The following is a 22,379-nucleotide window of genomic DNA, read 5'->3' as shown; positions in this document are numbered from 1 at the left end:
AGGCATGTAAATGAACTCATACTCAGATACATGGGAGACGTGGGGGGTCTTTGAGGAGAGCAGGCCGCCCGGGAGGCTTGTCCGCATCTCCCAGGGGTCCCAGAAAGCTTTGGGGGGCTCGGGTTCAGAGAGCAATCAACTCGCCGAGGTCCGGGGGTGCATCGAGGGGAGAGGCGACTCAAGAGGGGGAAGGGACAAAGTTTGAAAGTGCCCTTCCAACTCTTCCAGGGAAAGTTTCCTTGAGGGCCCCGCAGGCAGAGAGGGGGTAGGGGTGTCAGAGGAGCTGTGGTCGGGTGACCCCCGAGAGGTGACCGGACCCCGGGGAGGCGACCCCTCCCCCCTTGTCCCGACTCGGCCCGGCTGGGAGTCGCCCAGCTCGGGGCCGCGTGTGTTAGTTGGGGCCGCTTCTGAGCCGCTCCGCCAGGTTGGGGGACCCCGCAGGCAGCCGGGAGTGGGGCCCCTGGTAGTCCCAGGGGGGAGCTTTCCGACGGGGGGTCTCAAGCCCCGGGGCTCCCCGGCTCCGCAGAGCCAGCCCCCCGCAAAGGGGAAATGTGCCGGCGCCCCAGCGCTCCTCCGCGCCGTTTGGGGCTCGTGGTGGGCGCGGGGGGCGGCGGCCGGGGCGCCAGGGTCCCCAGCGGGGAAGCCTAGGGAGCCGGGCAGAGACCCCGAGAGACGGCAGGCAGCGGGAAGGCCCGGGCCGCCGTGAAAGGTCGAGTTTGCTCGGCGGAAGAAACACAGATGGCGGCGGCGCGGCGCCATTCCGGGCCGGGAGCAGGCAGCCAGCAGCCCAGTCCTCACCGCGGTCCGCCCGCCGCCGCTAAATACCCGGATGCGCCGCCCGAGCGCCAGACGCCGAGCTGGGAAAAGGGAGGCCGTGGAGGCGGAGGCAGCGCCAGGCGCCGGGCGAGCGACGGAACGGTGGGGGCTGGGCGCACAGAGCAGCTCGCGACCCGCGCCGGGAGGACAGGAGCCACGCGTCGCCCGCGTCCCCGGCAGCCTCACTTGCGTCTGGCCTGCTAGTGGAGCGGGAGAGCAGATCCCGAGTCAGGTTCTGCACAGCCTCCGGCGAGGACTGGCCCATCGGAAGGCTCCTTGAACAGTGGGAGCAGGCCGGCCACCATGACCGAGAACTCCACCTCCGCCCCGGCGGCGAAGCCCAAGCGGGCCAAGGCTTCCAAGAAGTCCACGGACCACCCCAAGTATTCAGACATGATCGTGGCTGCCATCCAGGCAGAGAAGAACCGCGCCGGCTCCTCGCGCCAGTCCATCCAAAAGTATATCAAGAGCCACTACAAGGTGGGTGAGAACGCCGACTCCCAGATCAAGTTGTCCATCAAGCGCCTAGTGACCACCGGTGTTCTCAAGCAAACCAAAGGGGTGGGCGCCTCGGGGTCCTTCAGGCTGGCCAAGGGCGATGAGCCCAAGAGGTCGGTGGCTTTCAAGAAGACCAAGAAGGAAGTCAAGAAAGTGGCCACTCCAAAGAAGGCAGCCAAGCCCAAGAAAGCTGCCTCCAAAGCCCCAAGCAAGAAACCCAAAGCCACCCCTGTCAAGAAGGCCAAGAAGAAGCCGGCTGCCACGCCCAAGAAAGCCAAAAAGCCCAAGATTGTCAAAGTCAAACCAGTCAAGGCCTCCAAACCCAAGAAGGCCAAAACTGTGAAGCCCAAAGCCAAGTCGAGTGCCAAGAGGGCCAGCAAGAAGAAGTGACAGTGAAGGCTTTGCATGGGGACACTCCTTCCTCCCTCCTGTTTTCTGTAAATACATTTCCTCACTTGATCCCATCTGCAACCCTTTGCCCATTCTATTCTGACTTTATATAAAGAGGACAGAGTTTGGATTCCTCAGACAGACATTGTGGAATGACTCCTTTTTCCTTAACCCATTGTGCAAGGACAGCAAACAGACCTCATCTTTGTAATGATGGAGATGTACTTTTTTCTTGATTTGATATTAACCTTCTTACGGGGTTAGGGATGGGGGGTGGGTTGTGTTGTTTCAGTCGGTGGTTTGTTTACTATGAAGGAACTGGCAAAGTTCTGGCTAGGTGAGGGGACCCAGGAACTAAGGTTTGTCTTCTAAGGCTTTCTTAGACTGCTTGTCCCTCGAGCTTTTCAAAACCTTTGATGGGGAGCAGGTGATACCCCACCTAGCTGGCCAAGAAGGGAGGAAAAATTCCCTGTGGCTGCCCTACCAACGGTGGTAAGTTGGGGACCTGGATTCTTTTTCTCTTCTGCCCTAGTACCTCCTCATTGTCTAAAGGGGCAAAGGGGTCCAAGTGACAGCTGGTTAGAGAAGCCATAGCTTCTCACAACCAGGATCTAGCCATTGGGAAGGAGGGGTCTTTTTCAGTCGTCTCTGGTTAAATGCGAGTGGACTTAGGGGGAGGGGTGGGGAATCAGCCAAGTGCCTCAGTGTGCCTATGGAAACTTGGGTTTTTTCCACACGGTTGATGGATTGTGTCCTAGCAGGACTTTGTACGTTTCCTTTCTTCCCTTTCCTGTGTAAGATGTGGCTTTGCTTGGTGCCGCTTCAGGTCTACCAGCTGCCGCTTAAAACCCTCCAACCTCTTTTACTCTTTGAGTCTTTTTCTAAGTAGCAGAGGAGGGGGAGAGGCAGGGAGTGGACTGTAAGACATACTCCAGTTGATTCGAATTTGCTAGGTAGCTTTAGAGAGGCAGGATTGTGTGCATGTGTGTGTATATATATATATATATATATCCATATCTAAGACTAGGACTTAGTCTCACTTCGGGAGCTGGGAGAAAAAAATCTGTACAGTTGTCTTTCTCTTATTTTAATAAAATAGGAAACTCGCGCACCCTACCCCGCCCCCCCCCTTTTTAAACAAGTGTAACTAGTGCCCGGGAAAAGTTACTGTGGTTGTAATTTTAAAACTTTAAAATAAAACTGGAAAGGAAAAAAATCTGAGTGGTGCGTTTTTCTTTAACTGGAGGAGAGAGGAGCGATCTGACGGGCAGTGTGGGGAGAGCTTGCGCCACATTCGCGCCGGAGAATAGCAAAGCTTTGGAGTGACAGGAACGCTCCAACAGGAAGGTTGGCTGGGCACGTAGGTCGGTCTTCGGGAGAGGTAGGTGTGTAGGCAAGGTCTGGGGAGGAAAGGCGTTGAAGTCTCTTTCTCCGCCTACTCAGCTTCCCCGTCGCGGACCTCCCGGGTCTCGATTTACAAATCAATCCCTTCTTGGCTGGCCGTCGCGGTTAGGCTCCGCCCGCGGGTGGAGTCTACCATCCTTTTAAAGTGAGCTCCTGTTGTTCTGATTTGCTGCCGGGGCCCTGCCCACGCCACGTGACGGGGAGCGCTAGGCTTCAGGCTGGCGGGTGCACTTCAGCTTGTGGGCGCGATGTGGGCCAGCTTCATGTGGCGCGGGGCGCTGTCCCCCAGCCGCCGCGCTCACTCAGCGCTGGCTCAGTTGCGCTGCATCCTGGACAGCGAACTGGAAGGGATTCGCGGAGCCGGCACCTGGAAGAGTGAGCGGGTGATCACGTCCCGTCAGGGACCGTGCATCCGCGTGGACGGCATCTCGGGAGGTAACTTCCCCTCCTGGGAGTCCTCGTACCTGGTCAGGAGGCCAAGAGCCCTTCCAAGGCTTGCATGTGAATGGAGGCCCTAGGGTGGGTGTGGGGAGAGAGGCACGTGCTGCTGGTCTGTCTGGGACACACTAGGACCTCCTTGTGTTAACTCCACCTGTTTAAACCTGTTTCGAAGGAGGGAGGTGATTTTAATCCGTCAGCACCTTTTGGGTGCCGAGAGCTAGGCTGCACTGAGACCCCACCCTGTGAGAAAAAGAGAGCGATATCCAGCTGCCTCAGCTCCCTACACCCACTTTCCAGGAGGAGTGACTGGAACAAAACTTTCCTTGAGCAGATGTGTGTGAAGGGCTCCAGTTGCTGCTCCTTTATTCATGATGACATCTGTATGCAAGAGGGACCATTTCCCCCCTTGGATTTTCGAGACAGGGTTTCTCTGTGTAGTCCTGGCTGTCCTGGAACCTGCTCTGTAGACCAGGCTAGCCTCAGCCTCCAAATTGATCTCAGCGTCCAAATTGCTGAGATCAAAGGCATACAGCACCAAGCCTGGTTTGAGAGACCAATTTTTAGGGAAAGGAAGCATGCTCTTATCCCAGCATTCAGGTCTACATAGAGAAACCCTGTCTCAAAAAACATAAATAAGAAAGGAAGAAGGGGAAATACAACCAGATTTCCCCAGACCCTTCACTGGCCAGCTCCAGTGTCCCAGGATATTGGAGTGGAAGGCCAGCCTCCTCCCAAGAGGCTAAAGCAAGCAAGGGGATTAAGGCTGCAGAAGTTCCCATGTTCTGTAACTGTCTTTCCCTAAAGAGAACCATAAAATGAACCTCTTGTCTAACAAAACCTTCAGCCGGACCAAACAGCTCTCCCGGAGTGATTTCAGAGAGCTATATAATCAATAGGTTGGGGATGTGGCTCAGTGGCAGAGCGCTTGCCCAGCTCACATGAGGCTCTGGGTTTCAATTCTCAGCACTCACACCACACACAAATGATGAGACATTGGGAGAATCAAGTTTGTAGGCTATCTGTTTACTTTTGCTTTATGTGCATTGGTGTGTTTGTCTACATGTATGTCTTTGTGAGGGTGTCAGATATTGGAGTTAAAGACATTTGTGAGCTGTCGTGTAGGTGCTGGGAATTAAACCCCGGTCCTCTGGAAGAGCACTCAGTGCTCTTAACCGATGAGCCATCATCTCTCCAGCTCCACCTTATTAGCTTTTTAAGCCATGGATAGCTGAGGTCTCTGGGACACCCCTCTGGAGATGCAGTGCTATGGCAGCAGATGTGTGGTCATTGGAACTGGAGGACCTAGGCCCCTTTGACAATCAAGAAAAGGAAAACCGAGATGACCATAGTCCTGAGGCTGCAGAAATGTGAGGAAGGTCTGGGATCCCCTTAGACGGAATGTCATTCAAAGCCAGGGTTTAAACTTCTCATCCTTCAAGGTACAAAGCAGAGAGGGACAAACCTCTTATAATCCTCCTGTGTACATGTGTAATCCATATACTGTGTCAGTGGATTCAAAGCCTGGCCTCTCCCTAGAATGGGATTTTTTGTGCAGCTGTTACCTCTCAAGGACAAATCCAAGTTGACTTCCTCTGGTCCTGTCCCAGGACCTAGCACTATGGTCTTTGCAGGTTCTTCCTTTTCTTTTTTTTTTCTTCCTCTTTCCTTTCTTCTTCCTCCTCAGCCTCCTCCCCCCCCCCCCCCAGTTTACTCTATCCAGAGATCCACCTGCCTCTGTCTCCTGTGTGCTGGGATTAAAGGGGTGTGTCTTAGTCAGGGTTTCTATTCCTATTCCTGCACAAACATCATGACCAAGAAGCAAGTTGGGGAGGAAAGGGTTTATTCAGCTTACAATTCTATACTGCTGTTTATCACCAAGGAAGTCAGGACTGGAACTCAAGCAGGTCAGAAAGCAGGAACGGATGCAGAGGCCATGGAGGGATGTTCTTTACTGGCTTGCCTCACCTGGCTTGCTTAGTCTGCTCTCTTATAGAACCAAGATTACCAGCCCAGGGATGGTCCCACCCACAAGGGGACCTCCCCCCTTGATCACTAATTGAGAAAATGCCTTACAGTTGGATCTCATGGAGGCATTTCCTCAACTGAAGCTCCTTTCTCTGTGATAACTCCAGCTGTGTCAAGTTGACACAAAACCAGCCAGTACAGGGTGCATCACCAAGTCTGGTTTCCCTACTTGCATTTCTTCCTCCTTTTTATCTCTTTCTTTCTTTCTTTCTTTCTTTCTTTCTTTCTTTCTTTCTTTCTTTCTGTCTGTCTGTCTGTCTGTCTGTCTGTCTGTCTGTCTGTCTTCCTTTCTTTTTTGAGACAGGGTTTTTCTTTGTAGCCCTGGCTGTCCTAGAACTTGCTCTGTAGACCAGGCTAGCCTCAAAATCAGAGGGATGCCTCTGCCTCTGCCTCCCAGTTACAGAGATGTGCCTGCCTCTGCCCTCTGAGTGCTGGGATTAAGGACATGGCCACCTTGCCCGACCCTCTTTGCATTTCTAAGCTGCATGCTTGGTCTTCTCCACCTTAGGAATCCTCAACTTCTGTGCCAATAACTACCTGGGCCTGAGCAGCCACCCTGAGGTGATCCAGGCAGGTCTGCAGGCTCTGGAGGAGTTTGGAGCTGGACTCAGTTCTACTCGATTTATCTGTGGGACCCAGGTATACATAGGGTGTTGGGTGGGCACTGGCTTCGACTGTCTGTGTGTTCAGCCAATGTAACTAGTCCCAAGGCAGGGCCCACTGTCAGCCCCAGAGCTTCAGTGCTACCAGGCAGGGGCAGGCCTCTTCTGAGAAGCCTGGGACCAGGAATGTGACCTCTGAGCTTCTGTTTCCCCACCTGTAGGACAGACAGAGCGCCTGCAATGGCCATGCTGCAGGAAAGGGACAAAAGGCCGAGCTGGAGCTATGTCTGCAGAGTGTCTGGTAGATGCTGGGCCTCCGAAGGTGGTAGCCTTCTTTTTGGTTTTTTGAGACAGGGTTTCTCTGTGCAACAACCCGTGGCTATCCAGGAACTCATTCTGTAGACCAGGCTGGCCTTGAATTCCTGGACTTCTACCTGCCTCTGCCTTCTAAGTGCTGTGTGCTGTGCCAGGATTAAAGGTGTGGGCCACCATGCCCGGCCATATATTTTCTAACAAAACTCTTGAGTTGAACCAAACAGCTCCCAAATCTCAGTGGTGGAGCCCCAGATAAGTAGAGGCTCACTTCATGTGATCCTCTTGTTTGCTGTGGAAAAACCAAAAAGACAGTCTGATGTGAAGGCATGTCTTCTGTCCCCAGCATCACTCAGAATCCCAATGCTAGACAGACCTCTACTGCAGACAAAGGTACGCTTGGGATCAGACCTGCCAGATCCCAGCCTCCAAGGTGGGAGTAGCTGCGACAGTCCAAGGCTCACAAGAGTCATCTGTGCCAAGAGCAATGCAATGTGTGGCTGAGGCTATAGGCTTCCTTCACGGGGTCTGGTGATGGCCATCTAAGCCTCTGTCCTGTAGGACTTGTCCCACAAAGCCTGCTGGCACTGATCTTAATCTGCCTGTGTCCTTTAGAGCATCCATAAGAATCTAGAAGCCAAGATAGCCCACTTCCACCAGCGTGAGGACGCCATCCTCTATCCCAGCTGTTTCGATGCCAACGCTGGCCTATTTGAGGTGTGTAGAGGCTGTGGGCAGCTTGGAGTTGGGCATCTGGGAGAGCTCGGCACCATGTCGGTGCCACAGAACAACCAATATAAACTAGAAGGCAGGGGTGACAGGAGCCTGGTGCTGACCTGACTTTCTCATCTGGCCCTAGGCACCTGGTAGAGGTAGAGTTTTGCCTCGAGAGGAGTTCTGAGGGAAGGGATACTCCTGGGGGCTATCTAAGAACTCCTCCCCGTAGGCTCTGCTGACCCCAGAGGATGCGGTTCTGTCAGATGAGCTGAACCATGCTTCCATCATTGACGGCATCCGACTGTGCAAGGCCCACAAGTACCGTTACCGCCACCTGGACATGGCTGACCTGGAAGCCAAGCTGAAGGAGGCTCAGGTGGGGTGAGGCACTGGGGCTCCAGAGAAAGGCCTACATTTCCCTGCTCAAGGAAACGAAACTTGGACGCATTACCCCTTTCCCAAAGAGCTGGAAGAGCAGAGGGAGCCATTTTGACTTCCTCATCCCTTATGCCCAAGACTTGTCTGTCGCTCCATGTTCTGTCGCTCCATGTCACCTGAGATCAGGAAGCATCTTTTAAGCAGGTGTGTGGGTGTGTCTAGGACCTGTCCCCACTCCAGCTTGTCCACTTGAGGTCTGAGCCCTTTCTCAGGGACAGGCCTAAAGTGGCTAAGCCTAGCAGAGATGAGCAAGGCCCAGGACAGGGCCTCAAGGGTGCCGAAGAGCAGGTGATGCGGCATAGGACCAGAGGACGCCGCATCACCTGCTCTTTTCTGTCCCACAGAAGCACAGGCTGCGCCTGGTGGCCACAGATGGAGCTTTCTCCATGGATGGTGACATCGCTCCCCTACAGGACATCTGCCGCCTTGCTGCCCAATATGGTGCCCTGGTCTTTGTGGATGAATGCCATGCCACTGGCTTTCTTGGGCCCACAGGACGGTGGGAACATTTGAGGGCTGGGTGGGGGCTTCTGCAGGTGGGTGGGAAGTCCCGTGGCCGGTGACAGCAGTGGTTACTTTCTTTGCAGGGGCACAGATGAGCTGCTAGGCGTCATGGACCAGGTCACCATCATCAACTCCACCCTGGGGAAGGCGCTGGGTGGAGCATCAGGTGCCTACAAAATCCTATCCATGGGGTCTCCTTCCCCACACGCAGGGCCTTGTGTCGTCACTGTAGAGAAAGTAGGGACAGGAGTCAGAGAGGAGGATGGTATGAATTATAGGAGGGGTTCAGGCAGTTCCTGGCTTCTTCAACTTTTTTTTTCTTTCTGTTTTCAGGGGGATATACCACCGGGCCTGAGCCACTGGTGTCCCTGCTGCGGCAGCGTTCTCGGCCCTACCTCTTCTCCAACAGCCTGCCTCCTGCTGTAGTCGGCTGTGCTTCTAAGGCCCTGGACCTGCTCATGGAGAGCAATGCCATCGTCCAGTCTATGGCTGCCAAGACTCGGCGGTATGGTGCCCACAGGGTTGGGTCAGAGAGAGGGAGAGATGGTAGCCACGCACTTTTCTGCCTCCTCCTGTCTGCTTCCTTTCCTTCCCACCCTCTCTGCCAGAGCATCCTCCTTCAGTCTCTAATGCCCTCTCTTGATATGGCTACTTCCCCACCTCCCTTTGTCTTTCCAGCCCCTGCTTGTGTCTTTTTTTTCCTTCCTCTAACCGGTGGGCATAGACCCTGAGCCTCTTCCTCAGGCTCCATGGCCTTCAGTTCCCTGTGACACTCAGCTGTGTCCCCAGGTTCCGCAGTAAGATGGAAGCTGCTGGTTTCACTGTCTCAGGAGCCGATCACCCCATCTGCCCTGTGATGCTGGGAGATGCACGGTTGTCTTCTCAAATGGCGGATGACATGTTAAAGAAAGGTAAGAGGATTGGGGGCAGAGTTGTCCCCAGAGAAAAGAACACCTGTAAACTGTAGCTCCTCCCTACATCCACGCCCTGCTCCTTGCTGCCCACATCAGCCATCTTCCAGACTTAACAAACCACAGGCTATGAGGTGGTCCCATGCCTGTCACCTTGGGCATCCCTTGTGTTTGCGGGTGGACCATGGGATAGCAGGCCCATGTCATAGCCCCAAAGCCTGTCTGCCTCTGGTGTACCCCTGCTGTTTTCCCAGGTATCTTTGTCATCGGATTTAGCTACCCTGTGGTCCCTAAAGGCAAGGCCCGGATCCGAGTGCAGATCTCGGCTGTACACAGTGAGGAAGACATTGACCGATGTGTGGAAGCCTTCGTGGAGGTGGGGCGGCTGCATGGAGCTCTGCCCTAAGCTCTGGGTAGGGACTTGCAGAGCCAAAGTTCCTCCACTGCGGGTGACATAGGGCTCCTCTGGTCAGCCCAGATCAGAGGCTGTGACTCAAGCCAGACTTCTAGAGCCTGGTTGAAAATGGGCCTGTACTTGTGATCAGAGAGGCAACAATGTGGAATTTGGCTATGACACTTCAGTCTGCTTTATTCATTCTGGGTAGGCGTAGTCCTCTGGCTCCCTGAAGAACCAGGCAGGGGCTGGATCTCTGAGGGTAGTCCCCTGCATGAGGTGCATCTTCCCCCAAACTAAGTCGGGATGCTGTGTCTGGGAGGCACCATTTCGTACATACAGCATGCTGTGCTGCTGTGCAGGGCAGTGGAGAACCAGCCCTGTGGACCCTTTCTGCAGCCTAAGCTTGGTGGGCACCTTGTCTCCTGTGCCCTAGCGGAAGGATAAAATGTAACTGCCAAATGAGAATTGTTCCTACACCTGTGTTCCCTAGGAGAGGGCAGAGGTTCAGGCCCCAGAAAGAAGAAAGCAGATCACCACTGAACGTCATTGAATCCTTGTTTTCCAGAGCTCTTTGTCCTTAACCCCGTGGCCTTAGGCCCCTGTGCAGGTCCCAGTTTCCCCCCACTTTAGAGAGCTGATGTTCCATAGGGAGACCTTTCTGTCTCTGATTCAAAAGCCGATAGTCTGTCTGATGGTCAGCCACCAGGGGGCGCAGCGTGTTCACGCTGCAGCCGGTGGCTGCCCCGCCTCTTCGAGCTGGGGGCCTGGCAGCCCTCAGGCCAGGCCAGAAGGGCTGGTTTGCTGCTGCGAAGGCCCTGTCCTTCTACCCTGTCTTCCTACCTGCAACCGTCACACCTGCTGCTCCATTACCATAGGTGCGGCCTCCTTCCCATTTTGCTGACCTTGCTTTACTGTGGGAAGGGAGGGAAGGGAGCCCCGCAGGCTTACAACTGCTGCTGTAGGCTCAGTATGGGGGTGTGGCCTTGGGTAGCTCCCCAGCTTTCTAGAAGTAGAACGCAGCGGGCAAGTAGGACTTGCTTTTTCATTAAAACAACAACAATACAAAACCAAAAACAGAAAGTGAGGCTCCTGCCTCTTCCTCCAGCTCACCTGCCTAGTACCTGCACAACTTAGGACGGTCAGAGCAAGCTCCAACCTAACCTTGCAGATTCTTAAAGCTGGGGTTCCGAGAATCCTCCTTTGCAACCCGGTAGTGCTGAAAGGGTCGCAGCCTGGCAGGAGGCAGCTGTGGCTATGTCTGTTCTGAAATACAAAGCGATGGTGGTGGTAGTTAGGGAGTCCCCAGTGGGCCCATGCCAAAGTGTCCCCCTGAGAAATCACAGCACGCAACAGACCTGATATAAGAAAGTTTATTGTGGAGGAAGGGAGCCTTAGAAACCTGGAAAAGGGATAGAGGCAGAGAAAGGGAGGACAGAATGAGAGAGGCCGACTAGGAACACATGGAAACAGAGGAAAAGAAATTGGGGGATAAAGAGAAGGAAGGGCTGGGTGGGGAGCCATCCTCCTTATACCCTGCCACATCTGGAAGGCTATGGTGGCAGGTGATGATGCAAGCATCATCACCTAGGTCGATGTTGGGAGGAGCCTAGTGGAACTGTAAGCCAATAACATCAATAGCAGAAACACCTGCAGGCTACCCCAGCAGGTCGGGCACCTGATGCCAGGTATCCCAGTTTGATGTATGTGTCCTGTGCAGACTGACAGTTCATGCCTAGGGACCAACAGCAGCCACTAGTTGATGTGGGTGGCATACCCAGCCAGGTCCAGAATACCAGGCTCCGGGCCCATCCACACCTATGCTAGACTGCCATCCAGCGGCACAGTGGGAGAGCCACCTCCTGCAGCTCCCAGGCACTGCTGTGGGCATTGTCTGTCAGGAGGCGGTTCCTGTAGCAGTTGCACCATGACCTCCCAGGCCAGTTGGCCTTAGTGTTAACTCCATGTTGTCATGCAGCATGGGGCTCAGCAAGCCCGCTGATCCAGGATCGGTTCTCTCACCTTGCAACTCGTCTGCCATCCAGAAGGGGTCCTAGAAGGTGCCCAGTAGGCACAGCATGTGATCCAGAGTGGGCATATACTAATAGTCTTTGGGCTTCTGTGGCAAGCCGGAAGGCATTGGAAGACCAGCTTCGGATCAACCCTAAGGGAGGGGAGGAGGTGGTGGTAAGGACACCCCGAGGCTCCAGCCATGATGGTTTGTCCTCCCTGCCCCACAGCCAGGCTCTCTGATTGCCTCCCTTCCCTTCTCTCCTCCACTACTGTACCAGCTCAGCCCTGCTGCTTCTCAGAACCCTCTACACGGGTACTTTGAGCCCAACCCTAGCAGGGAAGGAGAGAGTTATAGAGGCCAGGACCGGGGGCGGGGGGTGTTCCAAGAGATAATAGAATCCACCTACTTCAGGGACTCTAGGTATGGATATGTGGATTCACACTTCTGGAAGTCTACTGCATTGCCGCCCTTGATTTTCAAAATCTCACATCAAGTCTAGAGACCTACAAGGACGGGATCTGAAGAGCCCTCCTTTCTGATCACCAGCTCCAGAGGTTGTGAAAGTCGGCTTTGCGGCTTCTAGGTCTGATTCCTAATAGCTCCATCCAGTGAGTCTCTTGTGAGTGGGTTTGGTGACACTAGAGAGGCCCCGCAAGCACTGGTAACTGCATAGGGGGGGCTTCTCACAGGAACTGGTCTTGAGTGTTGCCCAGATCTTCCAGTCCTAGCTCCATGGGGCACTCGTCTCTGATGTACCCTCCACCTTCCGGTTCTGGAAGGATTCCTCTCCTCCCCAGCTCTCTGTCCTTGATACGGTTGTCCAGTGTCCCTCCCTCCCCAAGTGGCAGCTGCTCTACCCCTGGAAGCCCATAGGCCACTCCTCCCAGGGCTCATGCCTACCATTCAGCAACGCCTGGTTTGTGCCTGGGCAAGAGGCCCTCAAGTGAATTAAGTGCAAATCCTCTCTCCTTTCTCATCTCAGCGATAACAAACTTCTTACAAGATGGAAAGGCACAGGTCATGTTCTCCCTCTGGAACCTTCTCTAGCTTCCCCGTGGCTTTCAGGCTAAACCAAGACCTGGCTTCCAGTCGATGAAGCCCCTGAAACTAGCTTAGGGAATGAAATGGGTCTTGTGATTCCTACCTGAAGTCCACAACAAAGAGCTTTTGGTCCTGGTTTCCCAGCCTTGGAAAGTCCATTTAAAATTAGAAATCCTTTCTGAGCTTAGATCAGAGTTCTACTTGGAGCCAGGGAAGCTAAGGCACTAGGGGGGGAGGAGTCACAGGCCACAGGAGGTGGGAGGTGCCAGGAAGGGGCTGAGCCCTGGGCAGGAAAGGGTTAACCACGGAAGCCAATCTCCTAGAGCGGAGATCAATGGGTTACTGCCCGTGAAAGCGAGAATGAGGTGGCAACAACGCAGACAGGCAGAGAAGAGCCGCGCTGAAGAGCATGCCACCCCGGGGAAATCGGGGGTCTGAGGAGGAGGTGGCCAGTCCACTCCGAGTGCCCAACATCCAACTCAGCGGACAGCTGAGGGCAGGGGAGAGGAGAGGAGAGGAGTGGCCTTGAAGATGAAGAGAGGAAATAGGAAGCAGAGGCGTACCTGCATGGAGGCAATCAAGGGCTGAACCAAGAAGCTCCAGCCTGGCCGTTCTACCAGGAAGCATGCAGGGGCCCAGTGCCTAGGGCTGAGGTGGGTGCCGCCTATCCTGGGCTTGGGGGCTTACTGCTTGTAGGTGCTGTGTAGGGGCAGATGTGCCCCTTCTTCTGTCCTCCCTGCCTCCTGAACCCCTGCTCCTAAGTCATCCCACTGCTGCGCTGGGTCCCGGAGCGCAAGGGGACCCACAGGTTGTAAACTGCGGCTCAGGGTAGGGATGACACCAGGCAATGTGCTCACAGACACGTGCATGGGGACACATGTGAACAGTCGGGTGGCACCTGTTGCAGTCTTTCCGCTGTGCATTCCAGCCTAGGAGTCAGGATCCCAGCAGCCCCAGAGCTGTCACTCAGGTTGAGATATTAGCCACTTGTGTCACCTCTCTAGGCCTCAGTTTCCCTATGTGCAGAGCGGAGGCGGTGACTTCTGTGGTCTTCCTAGCCCTGCTGCTGTAGTGCTCTCATGAGGAAGGACTCTTCAGTGACTCAGGGATGTCACCGGTGCCGCCTGTTGCCACAAAAATGTCCCTAAATTCAAAGGTCTCCCCTGAGCGTCCAACGTGGTTGAAAAAGAAAATATAGCCAGAGTTTGTGTTGCCTCTCAGCAGCCTCAGCATCTTCTTATTCTGCCTGTGTCTCCATGTACCTTATAAATCTAGAATAACCCAAACAGCCTTCCAGGTTCTGGGTTAAAGAGGTGTTCCCTAGGAAACCAAGGATCAGCGTGTGTGTGTGTGTGTGTGTGTGTGTGTGTGTGTGTGTGTGTGTGTCACACACACACAACCAATGTGACTGTAACAGGTTCTTGCTCACATGCTGACTTTGGCTTTGCTCTACCCTCTTCTGACCTTCATGAACTTCTAGCCCAGATACCTGGTCAGATCCAGGCTGGAAGAATCAGATTCCTGGGTCAAGTGCCTGGAGACCTGGCCTCCTGTCTGAAAACACGTTTTCTCTTCCTCATTTGCTAGGAAAATGGCTGACATCCAGAACATTTCACTGGACAGCCCAGGGAGCATAGGGGCTGTGGCAGTGCCGGTGGTCTTTGCCCTCATCTTCCTGTTGGGCATGGTGGGTAATGGGCTGGTGTTGGCAGTGCTTCTGCAGCCTGGCCCAAGTGCCTGGCAGGAACCGGGCAGTACCACGGATCTCTTCATCCTCAACTTGGCGGTGGCCGACCTTTGCTTCATCCTGTGCTGCGTGCCCTTCCAGGCGGCCATCTACACACTGGATGCCTGGTTCTTTGGGGCTTTCGTGTGCAAGACGGTACATCTGCTCATCTACCTCACCATGTATGCCAGCAGCTTCACCTTGGCGGCCGTCTCAGTGGATAGGTGAGCTGTACCTGGGTCAGGCCAGAGAGGCACCTGGACAGATTCTTCTTAGCTAGCGGAATATAACTAGGGCCCAGACTTTGGTGGGAGGAAAGGGAAGCCTTAGTGGTACCCGACCTTCCGGCCTCCAGTGTGGACTTCCAGAGGGCATTTCTATGCCCCCAAGTGTCAGCGCAGGGGGCCTGGTATAAATTGGAATTGTGTTGTAACAAAAGAAACTCCCAATACACTCGTCAGATGCTAAGGTACCTGACTCACTTTGCTTCACATTTATCCATGGTTTGAAATTCCCTAGACGATGAGTTTCTTCTCTTTGAGCCCTTGCTAGATGGCAGGCAAAGGGAGTGGATGAGGAAATTAAGGCAGGCACGGGGGCGGGCTCTCAGGAGGCCCCACTCCTGACCTCCCGCCCCCGCCCTCACCCGCAGGTACCTGGCTGTGCGACACCCGCTGCGCTCCCGGGCCCTCCGTACCCCGCGCAACGCGCGCGCCGCCGTGGGGCTCGTGTGGCTGCTGGCGGCGCTCTTTTCCGCGCCCTACCTAAGCTACTACGGCACGGTGCGCTACGGCGCGCTCGAGCTCTGCGTGCCCGCCTGGGAGGATGCGCGGCGGCGCGCGCTGGACGTGGCCACCTTCGCCGCAGGCTACCTGCTGCCGGTGACCGTGGTGAGCCTGGCCTACGGGCGCACGCTGTGCTTCCTGTGGGCCGCCGTGGGTCCCTCGGGCGCGGCGGCGGCAGAGGCACGCAGACGGGCAACCGGCCGCGCGGGGCGCGCCATGCTGGCGGTGGCCGCGCTCTACGCGCTCTGCTGGGGCCCGCACCACGCGCTCATCCTCTGCTTCTGGTACGGCCGCTTCGCCTTCAGCCCGGCCACCTACGCCTGTCGTCTGGCTTCACACTGCCTCGCCTACGCCAACTCCTGCCTCAACCCGCTCGTCTACTCGCTCGCCTCCCGCCACTTCCGCGCGCGCTTCCGCCGCCTGTGGCCCTGCGGCCACCGCCGCCACCGCCACCACCACCACCACCACCGCCTTCATCGAGCCCTCCGTCGTGTCCAGCCGGCGTCTTCGGGCCCCGCCGGCTATCCTGGCGACGCCAGACCTCGCGGTTGGAGTATGGAGCCCAGAGGGGATGCCCTGCGCGGTGGAGAGACTGGATTAACCCTGTCCGCCAGGGGACCGCAATAACCCTGCCTGCTTGGACTCTGACAGCTGTCGGTCTGTCTTCTTCCTGGGCAGTAGAATGTCACCAAGGAGCATCTAGGGCATGGCAGCCTCTCCAAACTCCACCGAAAAGCAGAGGCAAAGTTACAGGGACACATGGATGAATAAAATTGGTCCACCCAACTAAACATAGGGTCCCAAAGCAGGCAGCCCCTATCCAGAGCCAGTCTAGCAGGACAACTGTCCATTCACCTTGCTGTACCTTCCATGCCCAGTTTCTTCTGTCACCTCTGACTAGACCCTTTTGATCCCAAGCCCTGACCTAATTTAAGGAATTCGCGCGGAGGGGGCAGAGACTAATTCAAGCACACCAGGCTGGCCGAGAACTGGCGACTGTAGCCAAGGACGACCCTGAACTTCTGATCCTCCTGTTTAGATGACCCAAGTGCTGGGGTGATGGGTGCCCCCAGACTCCTGGCTTGTTCAAGCAGGGAATAACAAATATTCCTTTAGCTCTTACAGTGTACCTCACAGAATGCTATGTTCTTCACGTGTCAAGCGAGCATTGGAAGGTAGATATGATTACCCTTCTTTCACAAGTACAGAAATCAAGGGTCAGAGAGGCTGGGTCCAAACGCATGGCTGGCTAACATGTTATGATCCCTGGCCATTTTTTTTAAGATTTATTTATTTATTTATTTATTTATTATATGTAAGTACACTGTAGTTGTCTTCAGACACACCAGAAGAGGGCGTCAGATCTCATTACAGATGGTTGTGAGCCATCATGTGGTTGCTGGGATTTGAACTCAGGACCTTTGGAAGAGCAGTCAGTGCTCTTAACCGCTGAGCCATCTCACCAGCCCCCTCCCTGGCCATTTTTGTTGTTGTTGTTCCTTGAGGTTTCTTTGGTTTCCACTGGTTTATATTTTTTATCTTTTGTTTGTTTTTTATGATGCTTTTTATGGAACCCAAGCCTTTGTGAATGATAGGCAGGTGCTCTACCACTGAGCTATAGCCCCAGCCCGGGTTGGCCTCTAACTTGCAGCTCTTCTGCACCCCACATCCGATTCCATGAACCGAGGCAGTGTGTGGCCAGTGGGCTTCCTGTAGTCCTGTGGTCTTGGGTCAGTAGCCCAGACACCTTGTATTATTCCCTGAGCTCCGCGGTGTTCCTGGCTAACAAGAGACACTGGGCCTCACTTTGGCCGCAGCTGGCCTCCTTTGGGCCATGATTACCCTACCCCCATCCCCCACCCCTCCACCCACACACACAGCTGAGGAAGCCCCTTGGCTGTAGAAAAGAATAATTAACCAATAAATCAGTCCTGCTGGGTCCCAAGCAGCCTGCTTCCGCCCTCCCTTCCCACAGGTCAATAATGCTGATTAGCTTCGGGGCTGAAGTCTGCACACCCTGACACACCTCCTGCCTGCTGGATAGAGCACCCTGTGAAGGGCTCTCCCTGTGAGGAGGCAGCTGCTTGCTGATCATTATGACCTGCTACCTGCTGCTGATCCACAAGTCAGTAGTGAGAGGAAGCCTACATTAGCCAGGGAAGCAGCTGCTTCCAGGGCCCAGCTAACTCCCACACCAAGCCTAGTGTCTTCTCCCACCCATCTGCCAAGGTCCAAGGCTCAGGGAGAAAGTTCACTGGATGTAGGGACTGTTTCCTTATCTCTGAGTAGCGTCCCTGGGGGCTGACACCACAAGCAGAGGGGAATGTCTCCATTTTCAGAAGAGACACTTTTTGGCACAGCAAGGCAGGTTAACAGGACCAAAGAAAAACAGAAATAAGAGGTGGATGGTAGCGTCATTTAAGCAAGTGTGGAAACACCCCAAGTGTTTGCCAGCCTCTGAGTGAAACGTGGAATCCACACACTGGCATTTCATTCCATACATAAATAGGAACATCACTCACAGAGGACAGGACTTGGAAATAGGCAATGGTAAAATTATATATATTATACCTCTGTTTATATAAAATGCCAGGAATCAACAAATTTATAAAGACAAAGCAAAGCTCGCTGTTTGCTTAGGTCTAAGGGTGGTGGAGTGACAGAGACGAGAACGCTAATAGGTGGTACTGAGTTTCTTCTGGGGTCGATGAGAAGTTCTAAAATCAGGTTACTAGGGCTGCATGCAGCTCATGCGGCAGAGTGCTAGGCTAGTGTGCAGAAAGCTCTGGGTTCAATCAAGCTTTGAAGTCGGTCCCCAGAAGGCAATAGCCTACACGTGCCTGTAATCTCAGCACTTGGGAGCTGGATGCAGGAGAACCAGAAGTTGAAGATCAGTGAGCTAGACCTGGTGGTACACGCCTTTAATTCTAGCAAAGAGGAGGCAGAGGCAGCAGGATCTGGTTTTGAGGCTGACTTGATTTATATAGTGAGTTACAGGCCAGCTATCTCAAAAAAAAAACCCAAAAACCGGCTGGTGGCGCACGCCTTTAATTCCAGCACTTGGGAGGCAGAGGTAGGTGGATCTCTGAGTTTGAGGCCAGCCTGGGCTATACAGAGAAACCCTGTCTCAAAAAACAACCCCCCCCCCAAAAAAACCAAACCAAAACAAAACAAAAAAAAACCCCAAAACCTAGCCTTGTTTATGTAGCAAGTTCAAAGCCCATCTCAAAAGGAGGGGAAAAAAAAGGTGGATGGGAGTGGGCCCCTGAGTCATCAGTGGAAGATGACTCATTGGATGGAGGAAGGCTAACAACCTGAGTTTGATTCCCCACAACCCACTCCTACAACATGTGAAGACATAACCTTCACATGTATGTGGTAACATGTATGAATATGAATGCACTCTCCCTACACATACACTCATATAGACACATAACATGTTCATATAAGCCGGGCGTGGTGGCGCACGCCTTTAATCCCAGCACTCGGGAGGCAGAGGCAGGCGGATTTCTGAGTTCGAGGCCAGCCTGGTCTACAAAGTGAGTGCCAGGACAGTCAGGGCTACACAGAGAAACCCTGTCTCAAAAAACCAAAAAAAAAAAAAACATGTTCATATAAGTGGGACATTATGATGCCTGACTTTACTTCCATCCCTCAGGAGGCAGAGAGAAGCCGATCTCTGAGTTTGAGGCTAGCCTGGTCCACCTAGCAAGTATCAGGCCAGCCAGGGATACACAGATCCTGCCTCAAAAGAACATCATGATACTGGGCAGCCCTTGGACATGCCAACAACACTGCAGTGTGCAGATTATATTTCATAAGTGCATTTGAAACATAAACCAGTGCTGGCCAGATGGCTCAGCGGGTAAGAGCACTGACTGCTCTTCCTTTGGAAGGTCCTGAGTTCAAATCCCAGCAACCACATGGTGGCTCACAACCACCCGTAATGAGATCTGACACTCTCTTCTGGTGAGTCTGAAGACAGCTAAAGTGTACTTACGTACACTTACATAAATCTTTGGGCTGGAGCAAGCAGGGACTGAGCAAGCAGAGTTGACCAGAGCAAGCAGAGGTCCTAAAAGTTCAATTCCCAACCACATAAAAACACATATCTGTACAGCTACATTGTACTCATATAAATAAAATAAACAAATCTTAAAAAAAAAAAAAAGAAAGAAAAGCTAGGCGTGGTGGTGCATGCCTTTAATCCCAGCACTTGGGAGGCAGAAGCAGGTGGATTTCTGAGGTCAAGGCCAGCCTGGTCTACAAAGTGAGTTCCAGGACAGCCAAGGCTATACAGAGAAACCCTGTCGAAAAAAAGAAAAAAAAAAGAAAGAAAGAAAGAAAGGAAGGAAGGAAAAGAAAAACAAATTAAAGTAAAGTGGGTCTGGGACCCACTCTCGACCCAGGGGACACTTTCAGGGCAGCCCAGCATCATCGTATAAATATGAAAGTGTGGCTCAGAAAGCTGTCAGAGATAGTGCGTACCTGCAAAGTAGAAATGAACACAGAATACCCCAGTTGCCTTAGAGGAAGTGAGTCTCGACACCCAGTTGGGATGTTTCTCTAGTTCTCTGCAGGTGACCCAACCTTTGTAAACCAGAGAAGAGGATCATCTATGGAACTCTTCCCCGTGGTCTGAGACTGTTCAACTGGTACACCACCACTGGACAGCCAGGTCCCTAGCTGGTTGTCTGAGACCTCCTGTGTTTCAAACAGGGATGACAAATGGAAGCCCAGGAAGCAGCCTACAGTTGCCTGTGGATGGATAGTTGTAAAAGACTGAGCCCTGACCGTCTTTCTCTTCTTTACCCACCAAGCATCTACCCCTAAGCTTGGCTTTCAGAGAAGCCAGGGGTGGCCTGAGTTCATCCTGGCCCTGTCTGCTGCGAAGACTCTGCCCAACTATGAAGTTAACTCCCAGAAAAGGGACAGCACAGAGACAGAAGAGACCCCTAGCAGGGTCTGGTGGGACAAGCCTGTTCTGGGCAACTGAAACAAAGGTTCTCAAGTTCAATGTCTGTCTAGGCTATAGAGGGAGTTCAAGGCCAGTCTGGGTGTTTTAGGGAGACCTCTCTCAAAAAGTAAGGAGACACCAAGTCAGGAATGGTGTACACCTTTGATCCCAGCACTGGGGAGGCAGAGACAGGAGGATCTCTGAGTGTTTAAGGCCAGCCTGGTCTACAGAACAAGTTCCAAGACAGCTATGGCTACCACTCAGTGGGAGACTGCTTGCATAGGTATGCATGAAGCCCTGAGTTCAATCCCCAGTACTGCCAGAAAGTGAAAGAGGCCCTAACAAAAGAACATGCTGACCTGAAGTGACCCACAGAGGGAAGCTCCTGCCTTGCCTCCCTGGGCAATGCAAACAAGGATTCTGTGTGTGTGTGTGTGTGTGTGTGGTGTAAGCCAGAGGTCCTAATTGGGCAGCCCAACCATATTTTCTGTAACTGAATCTGAAGCTCCCCACTTTGGCTAGAAAACCCTTGGGTGTCTCTTGTCCCAGTTTCCTCTGCACATGGCTTCTGTTTTGTTTAGATAGGCTCTCACTATATAGCCCTGTCCAGCCTGGAATTCTGATCGGCCTCTGCCTCCAGAATGCTGGAATTAAAGTCACATGTGGGCCAGCTGTGGCTATATACGTGGTAGCCAGAGATCAAACTCAGGTCCCTAGGTTTGCAGACCTGAACTATCTTCTGACCCATCTTTTGTTGTTCTAGTGCCCTGCTGTGTAGCCTGGTTGACTTGGTGTACTTATATAGCCCAGGCTAGCCCCAAAGTCACAGCAATTCTCTTTCCTCAGTCTCCTGAGTACTGCAATTCCAGGCACACACCACCATGCCTGGCTCCTGAGGGGACAAGGTTTTCTGAAGGAAGGCAACCCATAAGAGGCAGGGGTGAGGCAGGGAAAGCAAGCATACACAGCTCACGTGGCCTTCCATGTAGTCAGCTCAGTGAGGATAGCAGGGGATTCATCTCTCAGGCAGACCAGGCTGGGCAAACCATGGTTTCCCGGAGGGAAGAGGTGAAGAAGGGCTCCCTCTGAGGCACTGCTCAGAAAGCCACAGGGTTGCTGTGTACAGGCAGGGAGCCCCAGGGAGGAAAGTCCTCCAGGCCTGGACCGGAGCTAGGAAATGGTTTTTGCACAGAAAGACACCAAGATTGTTGGCCTGCTGCTAGGTTTGGACCTGGCTGCCAGGACTCTGGGGTTTGTTTTAGGACTAATGAAGTGCTTGGAAGAGCAGGTGGTTGCAATAAATAACTTGGTTAGGAGAAAAACGAGTGTCCTGTGGAGCCCAAGGCAGACAGTGGGGGCTGAGTGAGGCCATGTTGCTGCCCTCAGAGCCCAGGAAGAAGCCACTGACCTGAGGGCCCAGCAACCCTTAGGTCAAGGCTGGGATAGGGAAGCCTTTCTTAGCTGGAGCAAGGTTTGGATTCTGTAGCCCTTGCCTTCTTCCCCCACCCCCAGAGATTTATTTATTATTATAAATAAGTACACTGTAGCTGTCTTCAGGCAGATCAGAAGAGGGTGTCAGATCTCATTACAGGTGGTTGTCAGCCACCATGTAGTTGCTGGGATTTGAACTCAGGACCTTCGGAAGAGTAGTCAGTGCTCTTACTTGTTGAGCCATCTCACCAGCTCCCAGCCCTTGTCTTCTTGTTGGTAAAAAGTCTGCCTTTTTTTGCGACATGGTCTCACTAGACCAGACTGGCCTTGAGTTCACAGAGATCCGCTTGCTTCTGCCTCCCGAGTGTTGGGATGAAAGGCATGTGCTATCATGCCCAGCTGGTGCAAAACTTTTAAGGAGCAATGTGCAGCATTCATAGGAGTACCTACTAGGCACAACGGAAAAGCCAGCCAGGACTGTGGAACCAGAAAAGAACCCATCAGTATGGAACCCCAGAAAAAAGCTTCCTGGGGAAGCTTGTGACCGGTGCCAGTCATTAAACGTACATTCACCTTGGCAAAAAGACGAAGACCATTTGCAGGGGCTACTGATGCCAGGGGCCTGCGATGGTACAAGGTTCCCCCCAGGAAGGGAGGCAGGCAAAGGTGCTGGGGGACACCCTGTGAAGGCAGCTCTGGCTTTCCTCTCAAGACTGGATTCTTCCCAGGGGACCACGAGGAGAGCCGTTGCACCTGTTCTGAAACCAGAGTGATTTGGTGAGGTTTCAGGGGCTCTCTGTTGCTGCCAACTCTGATGGCAAGTGTGGTGGGAAAAAAACCAAGGGAGATAGGGATAGGGACACTGGTCAGGCTGCTGAAAATTCAGGGCTGAAGACATTCAGAACAAAGACAATGGAGACCTAACTAGTCAACCACGTGGGAGGTACAACTGTCAAGGTTGATGACAGTGGAG

The 22,379-nt window shown here is 53.5% G+C and overlaps 3 protein-coding genes across 3 annotated transcripts; all 3 read left to right on the top strand.

Annotated features, from left to right (window-relative positions):
- The first annotated feature begins 816 nt into the window (after positions 1 to 816).
- Positions 817 to 1,909, top strand: H1-0 (H1.0 linker histone). Its single transcript, XM_021183227.3, has one exon. The coding sequence runs from the start codon at positions 1,120 to 1,122 to the stop codon at positions 1,702 to 1,704; it is 585 nt and encodes a 194-aa protein (XP_021038886.1). The 5' UTR covers positions 817 to 1,119; the 3' UTR covers positions 1,705 to 1,909.
- A 1,385-nt stretch (positions 1,910 to 3,294) lies between these two features.
- On the top strand, positions 3,295 to 9,632 carry Gcat (glycine C-acetyltransferase). The gene is made up of 9 exons (XM_021183257.3): positions 3,295 to 3,543; positions 6,083 to 6,213; positions 7,104 to 7,205; positions 7,435 to 7,581; positions 7,988 to 8,142; positions 8,231 to 8,313; positions 8,481 to 8,652; positions 8,937 to 9,058; positions 9,313 to 9,632. The coding sequence occupies exons 1-9, from the start codon at positions 3,357 to 3,359 to the stop codon at positions 9,462 to 9,464; spliced, it is 1,251 nt and encodes a 416-aa protein (XP_021038916.1). The 5' UTR covers positions 3,295 to 3,356; the 3' UTR covers positions 9,465 to 9,632.
- A 4,466-nt stretch (positions 9,633 to 14,098) lies between these two features.
- Galr3 (galanin receptor 3) lies at positions 14,099 to 16,172 on the top strand. The gene is made up of 2 exons (XM_021183259.3): positions 14,099 to 14,457; positions 14,886 to 16,172. The coding sequence occupies exons 1-2, from the start codon at positions 14,099 to 14,101 to the stop codon at positions 15,643 to 15,645; spliced, it is 1,119 nt and encodes a 372-aa protein (XP_021038918.1). The 3' UTR covers positions 15,646 to 16,172.
- The last annotated feature ends 6,207 nt before the right edge of the window (positions 16,173 to 22,379 follow it).

Source organism: Mus caroli, unplaced genomic scaffold, assembly GCF_978045245.1.
Source record: "Mus caroli unplaced genomic scaffold, Mus_caroli_1 scaffold_16, whole genome shotgun sequence".
NCBI lineage: Eukaryota > Metazoa > Chordata > Mammalia > Rodentia > Muridae > Mus > Mus caroli.
Note: the sequence above shows the minus strand (reverse complement) of the source record. Positions and strands in the feature narration are given on the sequence as shown.

Excerpts from the sequence above, each read along its gene's own strand:
- H1-0 (XM_021183227.3), top strand. The coding sequence starts at position 1,120 with ATGACCGAGAACTCCACCTCCGCCCCGGCGGCGAAGCCCAAGCGGGCC.
- Gcat (XM_021183257.3), top strand. The coding sequence starts at position 3,357 with ATGTGGGCCAGCTTCATGTGGCGCGGGGCGCTGTCCCCCAGCCGCCGC. Across the intron at positions 6,214-7,103 it reads GATTTATCTGTGGGACCCAG|AGCATCCATAAGAATCTAGA; the intron begins GTATACATAGGG and ends TGTGTCCTTTAG. Across the intron at positions 8,143-8,230 it reads TTTCTTGGGCCCACAGGACG|GGGCACAGATGAGCTGCTAG; the intron begins GTGGGAACATTT and ends CTTTCTTTGCAG.
- Galr3 (XM_021183259.3), top strand. The coding sequence starts at position 14,099 with ATGGCTGACATCCAGAACATTTCACTGGACAGCCCAGGGAGCATAGGG. Across the intron at positions 14,458-14,885 it reads GCGGCCGTCTCAGTGGATAG|GTACCTGGCTGTGCGACACC; the intron begins GTGAGCTGTACC and ends CCTCACCCGCAG.